Source organism: Bison bison, unplaced genomic scaffold, assembly GCF_000754665.1.
Source record: "Bison bison bison isolate TAMUID 2011002044 unplaced genomic scaffold, Bison_UMD1.0 scf7180017864168, whole genome shotgun sequence".
NCBI classification, from domain to species: domain Eukaryota; kingdom Metazoa; phylum Chordata; class Mammalia; order Artiodactyla; family Bovidae; genus Bison; species Bison bison.
Genome location: NW_011494740.1, coordinates 116,390 through 127,443, shown reverse-complemented (window position 1 = coordinate 127,443; position 11,054 = coordinate 116,390). Strand labels below are relative to the sequence as shown.

The window sequence follows — 11,054 nt, the reverse complement described above, 5'->3', positions numbered from 1 at the left end:
GGTGGACTCTGGGAGTTGGTGATAGACAGGGAGGTCTGGCGTTCTGCAGTTCATGGGGTCTCAAAGAGTTGGACATGACTGAGTGACTGAATTGAGATTTCTTTTTGCTTATAAAGTGTCTTATGACCATAAAGAACTTTGTTTATGTGGATTATATCTATCCATTTTACAATGTTAGAAATTAAAATTTACTAATTCATTCAAAAATAAAAATAATAAGCCTATTACATTAATTTACACAATTATATTAAACTATATTGAAGGAGGGCTCAGAGGGAGGCCTAAAAACTCTTCCAGAAAACCTGGCTGCAGTGAAAAGTTTATTGAAGTCCAAATGTATCAGGTACCTTATTAAGTATTGGTGATATGGAATTGGTTATGTCATGTTTGATATTTGCAGGGAAAAGATAGGCTTTCATTTTATTATCAACAGTTCCAGTTTACTATTTATTTCATTAAAATGTTTCTATCTGTGCATCCCCCTCCATTTAGAGTATTCTCCAGTTTCAGTTCTTCTCATCTAATACATGAATTATTGAAGTTAGCCGTCTTGCTTTAAGTCTCTTTCTGATTAGCTGCAAGATCAGGATTCTGAAATGTACAATCATATTGCTCTGCTCCAAGGAGACTTCAGCCTCTAAGATTAAGTCAGATTCCTTAGGGTGGCCTTTAAGATTCTCAGTAACTGAGGCACCTCCCCTGTTTCCCCCAAATTAACTGATAGCTCTCTCCGACTGTTTTGTTCATTTTTTGATTCCATCCCATGGTTCATCTTCATCCTCATTCCCAGAGCCACTCTGTTTTCCATAAACATTGACATCAGCCATAACCATTTCTATTTTCCTCCAAAAATCATTTTTTCCCCATTTTTAAGGCATATTTTTACTTCTGATGCAACTTAAGAGCTAAATATGCTAGGCTCCAAGGATTTCCATTTTCTGAACTCCTAATCACATAGGGAAAAGGTAGTACTGATTCAATTCTGGCAGAATTTGATGAGCTGGATGAACTTGGGCCAGCTCCTTAATATTGCAAAGTATGAGATTTTTACTGATGAAAAGCATGAAAAATCACATTTTATGAATTGATAGGTAATATATATGAAAGGTCTAATGTAGCATCAAGCAGAGAGCACGTTCTCAGTAAATTATTTTTCTTCCATATTTATATGTTAGGATCAATAAATATCATTGTTTAGATATTTAAATTTTTACTGTTTTCTGGCTCCTTTATGTTTGATCAGCATCTCCAACTTTTTGTTAATGATATGCATATACCAGTAATTTACCCTGGAATCAGACCATATTGGTGGTATTCCTAATGATAAAAAGGACAAATAATAATATCAGAGAGAAAAAACTTTATTTAAGGATATATTCAGGAATTTCACTGTTATATGTGATGATCAAACTACATGAAAATGTCAAATTCATAGTGATGTCAATATAAATAGCATCATCTTCAAGTACAGATTGATAGTACACCAAAGTACATATACTGCATTTCAGAGAACTTAAGTGTAAATTGACTCAGTCTAAAGAGAAAAAGTTTTTATTAATCAATATACGTTCTGTGAGATTTCATACTCAAACATAATCTTTTGAACAAACTAAAAAATTGAAAATGAAGTTGATATATGTTTTTTCTTCTGTCACATGCTTAAGAGGGTACTAATATTTGAGAACTTGGGATATTGGGAAGTTTGTAAGATTATACCTTGGGATTCTAGAAATTTGCCAAATGAAGGTGCTCTTTATATGTACTGACCTCAATTCCTGGCCTTTGCTGAATTTGTCTAAAAGTGTAACTTACTATACTCTGAAATATAGCTTCTAGTTTAACTAACATGCTGTGACACAAATGTGACCTCAATGGTAATTATTTAGTTCACTTCTGATGAAACCTAGTAGCTTAGATTTGTGAATATATTTTACCATATTTTCTTCGTTTGACCTTATTTATTTGACTGATAATGCCATCATGTTTTAATAATCTAATGTTATTTGTGAGGTGACCATTTTCCATTTTCTCAGTATTTCTTGATTTTGAAAAAGCTTTAATCAAATTAAAATCATTTGTTCATATGGAATGATATTTGTTGCAGAATGTTATGAAATCTTCATAATTTTCTTCATAATATTAATTACTTCCCTATTTCTTAGACTATAAATAAAAGGGTTTAGTAAAGGAATCACTGAAGTATAAAAAATAGCAATAGGTATAATATCTTTATTCTCTTCATTAACTGAATTTGGTCGAATGTACATGAAAAGAAGAGAACCATAGAAAATTGAGACAGAGAGAAAGTGGGATGCACAAGTAGATAAGGCTTTGCTTTTTCCCTCTTTGGATTTCATTTTGAAAATTGTGAAAAGGATAAAAAGGTAAGAGATTATGACTATGGTGATAGTGAAGACTGAAAGTGACCCTGAAACAATAAATATCATCAGTTCATTGATATAAGGGTTCACACAGGAGAGTCTGTATAATGGAAGGACATCACAAAAAAAGTGATTAATTTGATGAGACCTACAGAAAGTTAACCTAAAGAGAAACCCTACATGAATTGTGGGGTGAATGTTTCCAGCTATGTAGGCCCCTGTGGTCATCTGAATGCAGAGTTTCTTTGACATCATGGTGTGGTACTGCAGTGGTTTGCAGATGGCCACATAGCGATCATAGGCCATTGCTGCCAGGAGAAAGCCATCTGTAGTTTCTGCAAGGCAGAGACAATAGAATTGTGCCATGCATTCGTACAGAGAAATCATTCTGTCTTTGGAAAAGAGGTTCTGTAGCATCTTTGGGGTAATGGCACTGGAACAATAGGAATCCATCAGCGCGAGGTTACCCAGAAAGATGTACATTGGTGTGTGAAGACGATGCTCTGTGACTATCAATGCCACCAGACCAAGATTCCCCACCATGGTGATCAGATAGATGGTAAGGAATATCAGGAACAGAAGGGTCTTCAGCTCTGGACGTTCTGTAAATCCTATGAGGGTAAATTCTGTTGTCAAGGAGTTGTTATCTTCAGTCATGTCTACCTTCTCTGTTGACCCAGGAATTGTGGAGATACAGCATTGAAATTAGAGTGTCTATAGTTTTCCTCTTCAAATTTTTCTTTATACAAGGAATGTAGCCATTCTTAAAACTTCCCCTATTTCCTCTGGGATATAGGGACATGGACCTGTGGGAGACATTTATTTCTTTGAAATGTAAAATTTTGATTCTGAAATTCAGGATTCTCCAAAATATTTTTGTAGTTTTAGGGGGAATGCTTGCAGTGAAAAGGGGTTGTCTTTATGAATTTATGAAGAGCACTATATATATCTATGGCACCCATATTCAGTATTCCCAAATAATGTGTCATTTTTTATATGTGCTCGTGTGCAGTCGCTGACCCATGTCCAACCATTTGCAACCCTGTGGACTGTAGCTCCCTAGGCGCCTCTGTCCATGGGATTTTCCAGGCAAGAATACTAGAGTGGGTTCTATTTCCTCCTTCAGAGGCTCTTCCTGACTCAGGGATCAAACCCACATCTCCTGCACTGGCAGGCAGATTCTTTACCACTAAAGGCATCTGGGAAGCCCCAGATTTTGTATGAGTCCCTTAAAATAAATACCAAGTCACATATATATCTCATTCACCTAGAGCCAGACATCCAGGAGTGTGAAGTGCCGCAATAAAAAGTAGTGGGGGTGAGGGAATTCTGGCTGAGCTATTTCAAATCCTAAAGGATGATGCTGTTGAAGTGCTGCACTCAGTATGTTGAGCCAATTTGGGAAACTCAGCAATGGTCACAGGACTGGAAAAGGTCAATTTTCATTCCAATCCCAAAGAAAGGCAATGCTAAAGAATGCTCAGACTACTGCACAATTGCACTCATTTCACATGCTAGCAAGGTAACACTCAAAATCCTTCAAGCTAAGCTTCAACAGTATGTGAACCAAGAACTTCCATATGTACAAGCTGGATTTAGAAAAGGCAGAGGAACCAGAGATCAAACTGCCTACATTTGTTGGATCATAGAAAAAGCAAGAGAATTAAAACAAAACAAAACAAAACAAAACATCTACTTCTGCGTCATTGACTACGCTAAAGCCTTTGACTGTGTGGATCACAACAAACTGTCAAAAATTCTTAAAGAGATGGGAATACCAGACCACTTTACCTGTCTGCTGAGAAACCTATATGCAGACCAAAAAGCAACAGATAGAACCAGACATTGAACAATAGACACATTCAAAATTGGGAAAGAAGTATGTCAAGGCTGTATATTATCACCCTGCTTATATGCAGAGTATATCATACAAAATGCTGGGCTGAATGAATCACAAGCTGAAATCAAGATTTCTGAGAGAAATAACAACAACCTCAGATATGCAGGTGATATCATTCTAATAGCAGAAAGTGAGGAGGAACTAAAGAGCCTCTTGATGAAGGTGAAAGAGGAGAGTAAAAAAGCTGGCTTAAAACTCAACATGCAAAACAAATAAGATCATGGCTTCTGGTCCTATCACTTCATGGCACATAGATGAAGAAAAGGTGGAAACAGTTTATTTTATTTTATTTTCTTGGGCTCCTAAATCACTGTAGATGGTGACTGCAGCCATGCAATTAAGAGATGCTGGTTCCTTGGAAAAAAAGCTATGTCATCGCTAGACAGTACAGTAAAAAGCAGGGACATCACTTTGCCAGTAAAGGTCTGTATAGTCAAAACTGTGGTTTTTCCAGCAGTCATGTACAGATTAGAGTTGGTCCATAAAGAAAGCTGAGCGCTGAAGAGTTGATGCTTTGGAATTGTGGTGCTGGAGAAGACTCTTGAGAATTCCTTGGACAGCAAAGAGATCCAACTAGTCCATCCTAAAGGAAATCAACTTTGAATGTTCATTGAATGAACTGATGCTGAAGTTAAAGCTCCAATACTTTGGCCACCTGATGGGAAGAGCCAACTCATTGGAAAAGACCCCAGTGCTGGGAAAGATTGAGGGCAGGAGAAGAACAGGGTGACAGAGGATGAGATGGTTGGATGGCATCACCAACTCAATGGATATGAATTTGAGCAAACTCTGAGAGATAGTGAATGACAGGGGAAAGCCTGGTGTGCTGCAGTCCATGGTATCACAGAGTCAGACATTGCTTAGTGACTGAACAACAACAAATGTATGTATGTGTGCGTGTGTGTGTGTGTGTGTGTGTGTGTGTATAATTAGATATTTTTCATGTACTCTCCCAATAGAGGCAATTTTTGAATAACATACACAGTTATGTTTGATTTATATCTTAGGAATGTGTGGAAATCACTAAGGATGAAGGACAGGGCTGTTCATCTTTAAAGAAAATTACCTAAGAAAATTGCACTTAGAAATTTTCATCTCTTTCATCTCTTTTCACAGTGTCATGCTGCATCCACTATTCTCTTTGAACATGCCTAGATACCTACATCTTTATATAAAGATAAAGCATCAGTTCAGTTTAGTTGCTCAGTCAAGTGTTTTATATATGCTTTATATAAGCATAGTTTCTTCTTTATATAAAGCATAGCTTTTTATAATAATACATAATAAAGTTTATTCAGTGTCCCAAACTATACCAGTCTCCATTTTTTTGAACCATCAAGAGTGTTTTTTATATCCAATACAATCTAGAATTGCTTGTATAAAATCTAACCTTGCTTTTTCCGTATGTGTATGTGTATTTTTCCTTTTATAAGTATTTTGAGATATTCTGTAATTTATACTTCAAAAACAGTTGTAGAGTGCTATGGGAAAAAAGCATGATTAATTCCAGTCCTACCTCCAGTTCGGTGACCTGGGACAGGTGAACTTATTTTTAATATCCTACCAATGATCCTTAATGAACTATTTGGTATCTGCAAGTTGAGAGTTAATTTTGAAGAACAGTTTATAAAGGATATTATCAAAATTCTTTGCTTAGAAGTATCTGTGTATCTTTTATCTGAATTAACATGCCTACTATTTTCTGTTTCCTAAGAAAGTTATGTAAGATTTTCAGAAGTATGTCATAGTACATTAAAAGCAAATAAAAGTAAGCCACGCTTTTCTACTTTAGTTTCCTAAGACTCAGAGAAAACCCTTTAAATCTTAATATGATTTGTGAGAACAAATTTTGTTTTTCTTTAAAGAGCTACCTTCTACTATTATTTAGTAACCTACAAGACATATTGACTGAGTGTCTAATCATATAAATTCTATGGTCAAAATGGTTTATTTCAATTTCAAACTATGGGAACTGGCTGAAAGTTTTATTTATTTTTTGTTTTAAAATATTAAACATATGCCACTTTATTATTCAGCCAAGATAGAAATAAATTTCTATGTACAGGTCTGAATTATATAACAGAATTATATTCTGTCTTTACCTGTATATTTTGAAGTTTTATAATCAGAGAGGTCAGCATAAGTTGCAATGAATTTTTTCACCCTCATTCCCATAGTTTTCAGTTTTGGAAATAGCTAGGATGATAACTGAACAGTTGAAATCTTGCATAACAAAAATGCTTAATAATTCAAAAAATAAATGTTAATTTATATTAATATTAAAAGTAAAATAGAAACATAAATAAAAGCAAAAGTAAAAAAAAAGTTTATTCTTACCTAGATTTCATTAGATGTCTTATGTAATGCCTAGTTATTTGCTTTCTGGTGTTAGGTCTACTAGAATTTCAGAATATAAACCTTAGTCTCTAAAACACTTGGGGTTAAAGGAATAAATATCTGGGAGACTACTAATAGGTGAGCATCAGTAATTATTTTCCATACAACGCAAATTTAAATTTTCCATCAAATGCTAAAGGGATTTCCTTGTAATGATTTCATTGTGTTTCTGTGGAGAGATTATGTCACTATGATCTAGCTACCAAAAGTTAATTAAAGATGACCTGTGAAAAAAATTAGGTTAAAGTAAAAGACCTTCATTAAAGTCACCAAGGTAATTTGAGGTCATCTTGCTGAATCTTACGTAACTGATTCATTTTTACAATTCTCTGCCTTCATTTTGTAAAATGTAAAATAAGCAGAAGAGTCAGGTTGGTTTCACCTTCTGTTGAAGTAATTAATATTTTATGGCCTTAATATTGTTTATGAAAGATGATTTACTTCGGAGATGATACTAAATGGTGTTGAAGATGTAGCCAGAGTATCACCTTCTTCCCTCTGTGAATAGAATTTGGTCCCGTGTCCTCCTCAACCCATAGTGGAAACTTTGATACTATTATTTAGTCCCAGATATGAATTACTGAAGTTGTTCTTTCTTTTAAGTCCTTACCAGCTGTTTTGTCTTTATTATGAGGATTCCTCCTTTATTCTAATAATTACTCTCCTGGAGGCTATATATTTATTTGTTATTGTTCAGTCATTAAGTTGTGTCCGACTGTTTGTGACACCATGCACTGTGTAGCACAATTTCAAACTATCGCACAACTGCACTCCTTTCACATGCTAGGAAGGTCATGCTCAAAATTTTTCAAGCTAGGCTTCAACAGTATGTGAACCGAGAACTTCCAGATGTACTAACTGGGTTTAGAAAAGGCAGAGGAACCAGAGATCAAATTGCCGGTATCCGTTGGATCATAGAAAAAACAAGAGAATTTCAGTAAAACATCTACTTCTGCTTCATTGACTACACTAAAGCCTTTGACTATGTGGGTCACAACAAGCTGTAGAAAATTCTTAGAGATGGGAATACCAGACCACCTGACCTCCTGACCTCGTCTCCTCAGAAACCTGTATGCAGGTCAAGAAGCAACAGTTAGAACCGGACATGAAACAAAGATGGGTTCCTTATTGGGAAAAGAGTATGTCAAGGCTGTAGATTGTCACCCTGCTTATTTAAACTGTATGCAGAGTATATCATGTGAAGGGGCTTTCCTCATAGCTCAATTGGTAAAGATTCTGCCTGCAGTGGAGGAGAATGGGTTCGATCCCTGGGTCTTGAAGATCCCCTGGAGAAGGAAATGGCAACTTACTCCAGTATTCTTGCCTGGAGAATCCCCATGGATATAGGAGCCTGGCAGGCTACAGTCCAGCAGGTCACAAGATTCGGACATGACTTAGAGAAAAACATCCACCACCATATCATGCAAAATGCTGGGCTGGATGAAACACAAGCTGGAATCAAGATTGTCAGGAGAAATATCAATAACTCAGATATGCAGATGACACCACGGTTATGGGAGAAAGTGAAGAGGAAATAAAGAGCCTCTTGATGAAGGTGAAAGAGGAGAGTGAAAAAGCTGGCTTAAAACTCAACATTCAAAAAACGAAGATCATGGCATGTGGTCCCATCACTTCATGGCAAATAGATGGGGAAACAATGGACAAACTTTATTTTCTTGGGCTCCAAAATCACTGCAGGTGGTGACTGCAGCCATGAAATTACAAGATGCTTGCTCTTTGGAATGAAAGCTATGACAAATCTAGACAGTGAGTTAAAAACCAGAGACATCACTTTGCCAGCAAAAGTCTGTATAGTCAAAACTATAATTTTTCCAGTAGTCATGTACGAATGTGAGAGTTGGACCATAAAGAAGGCTGAGTGCCAAAGAATTGATGCTTTCAAACTGTGGTGTTAGAAAAGACTCTTGAATCCCTTGGACTGCAAGGAGATCAAACCAGTCAATCCTAAAGGCAATCAACCCTGAATATGCATTGGAAAGACTGATGCTGAAGCTGAAGCTCCTATATTTTGGCCACCTGATACAAACTCTGGGAGATGGTGAAGGACAGGGAAGCCTGGCGAGTTGCAGGCCATGGGGTCACAAAGAGTCAGAAAGGACTGAGCAACTGAACGACAACAAGGGACTGTGTAGCATGCCAGGTTCCTCTATCCTTCACTCTCTCCTGGAGGTTGTTCAAATTCACGTGCATTGAGTAGCTGATGCTATTGAATCATTTCATCCTCTGCCACCCCCTTTTCCCCTTTTGCCTTCAATCTTCCCCAGCTTCAGGGTCTTTTCCAGTGAGTCAGCTCTTCACATCAGATGGCCATACTATTGGAGCTTCAGCTTCAGTATCAGTACTTCCAGAGAATATTTAAGGGTTGATTTCCTTTAAGATAGACTGGTTTCATCTCCTTGTTGTCCAAGGGACTCTCAAGAGTCTTATCTGCTCCACAGTTCAAAAGCATCAATTCTTTAGCACTCAGCATGTCTATAATCAGTCACTCCTCCTCTAATCTCTGTTGTTTTAAGAGGAAAGAGACGAAAAAAAAAAAAAAAAAAAAGAGGAAAGAGACATCTTGATTATGTTCATTCCTTTATTTCTAACACTTGAATAGATACATGGTACTTTGTAGTGCTCAACAAATACTTATCTGTTGAATGAAAGAAATGATAATACTTCCTTGCTCAAGTATTTGTAAGGATCTTTGATTAGCTTTCAAACAGTTTTTCCTTGTTTTGTCATCCCAGATGCCCCACAGTCTGCATCTTGCCTTTCACCTTGCTTTCTTCCTCTCAGCTCAGGGCAGTTGACCATGTGCATACCTTTACTCTTCCTCTTATACACCTGCTTCATTAATTTGCTTTTATTTCCTCACTAAAATATCTTCTCACTCTCTTTCACCCTAGACCTACTCATTTTTGTTCTCAAAACAGATCTCCTCCTTGAGGACATTTAAGTACTCTACATTAAAAAAAAAAGCCGAAGTTGAACAGTTCCATGAAGACCTACAAGACTTTTTAGAACTAACACCCAAAAAAGATGTCCTTTTCATTATAGGGGACTGGAATGCAAAAGTAGGAAGTCAAGAAGCACCTGGAGTAACAGGCAAATTTGGCCTTGGAATATGGAATGAAGCAGGGCAAAGACTAATAGAGTTTTGCCAATAAAATGCACTGGTCATAACAAACACCCTCTTCCAACAACACAAGAGAAGACTCTACACATGGACATCACCAGATGGTCAACACCAAAATCAGATTGATTATATTCTTTGCAGCAAAGATGGAGAAGCTCTATACAGTCAACAAAAACAAGACCAGGATCTGACTGTGGCTCAGATCCTGATCTCCTTATTGCCAAATTCAGATTTAAATTAAAGAAAGCAGGGAAAACCACTAGACCATTCAGGTATGACCTAAATCAAACCCCTTATGATTATACAGTGGAAGTGAGAAATAGATTTAAGGGACTGGATCTGATAGATAGAGTGCCTGATGAACTATGGATGGAGGTTCGTGACATTGTACAGGAGACAGGGATCAAGACCATCCCCATGGAAAAGAAATGCAAAAAACCAAAATGGCTGTCAGAGGAGGCCTTACAAATAGCTGTGAAAAGAAGAGAAGTGAAAAGCAAAGGAGAAAAGGAAAGATATAAGCATCTGAATGCAGAGTTTCAAAGAATAGCAAGAAGAGATAAGAAAGCCTTCCTCAGCGATCAATGCAAAGAAATAGAGGAAAACAACAGAATGGGAAAGACTAGGGATCTCTTCAAGAAAATCAGAGATACCAAAGGAACATTTCATGCAAAGATGGGCTCGATAAAGGACAGAAATGGTATGGACCTAACAGAAGCAGAAGATATTAAGAAGAGGTGGCAAGATTACACAGGAAAACTATACAAAAAAGATCTTCAAGACCAAGATAATCATGATGGTGTGATCACTCACCTAGAGCCAGACATCCTAGAATGTGAAGTCAAGTGGGCCTTAGAAAGCATCACTATGAACAAAGCTAGTGGAGGTGATGGAATTCCAGTTATTTCCAGAGCTATTTCAAATCCTGAAAGATGATGCTGTGAAAGTGCTGCATTCGATATGCCAGCAAATTTGGAAAACTCAGCAGTGGCCACAAGACTGGAAAAGGTCCGTTTTCATTCCCAGGGCTGATCTCCTTCAGAATGGACTGGTTGGATCTCCTTGCAGGCCAAGGGACTCTCAAGTGTCTTCTCCAACACCACAGTTTAAAAGCATCAATTCTTCGGCGCTCAGCCTTCTTCACAGTCCAACTCTCACATCCATACATGACCACAGGAAAAAACCATAGCCTTGACTAGACGAACCTTTGTTGGCAAAGTAATGTCTCTGCTTT

The 11,054-nt window shown here is 37.0% G+C and overlaps 1 protein-coding gene across 1 annotated transcript; it reads right to left on the bottom strand.

The window, feature by feature from the left end:
* Positions 1 to 2,108: 2,108 nt before the first annotated feature.
* Positions 2,109 to 3,038, bottom strand: LOC104990082 (olfactory receptor 5K3-like). Its single transcript, XM_010842007.1, has one exon. It carries the CDS (start codon positions 3,036 to 3,038, stop codon positions 2,109 to 2,111), a length of 930 nt encoding a protein of 309 aa, XP_010840309.1.
* Between the last annotated feature and the right edge of the window lie 8,016 nt (positions 3,039 to 11,054).

Coding starts and splice junctions, on each gene's coding strand:
- LOC104990082 (XM_010842007.1), bottom strand. CDS start 3,038: ATGACTGAAGATAACAACTCCTTGACAACAGAATTTACCCTCATAGGA.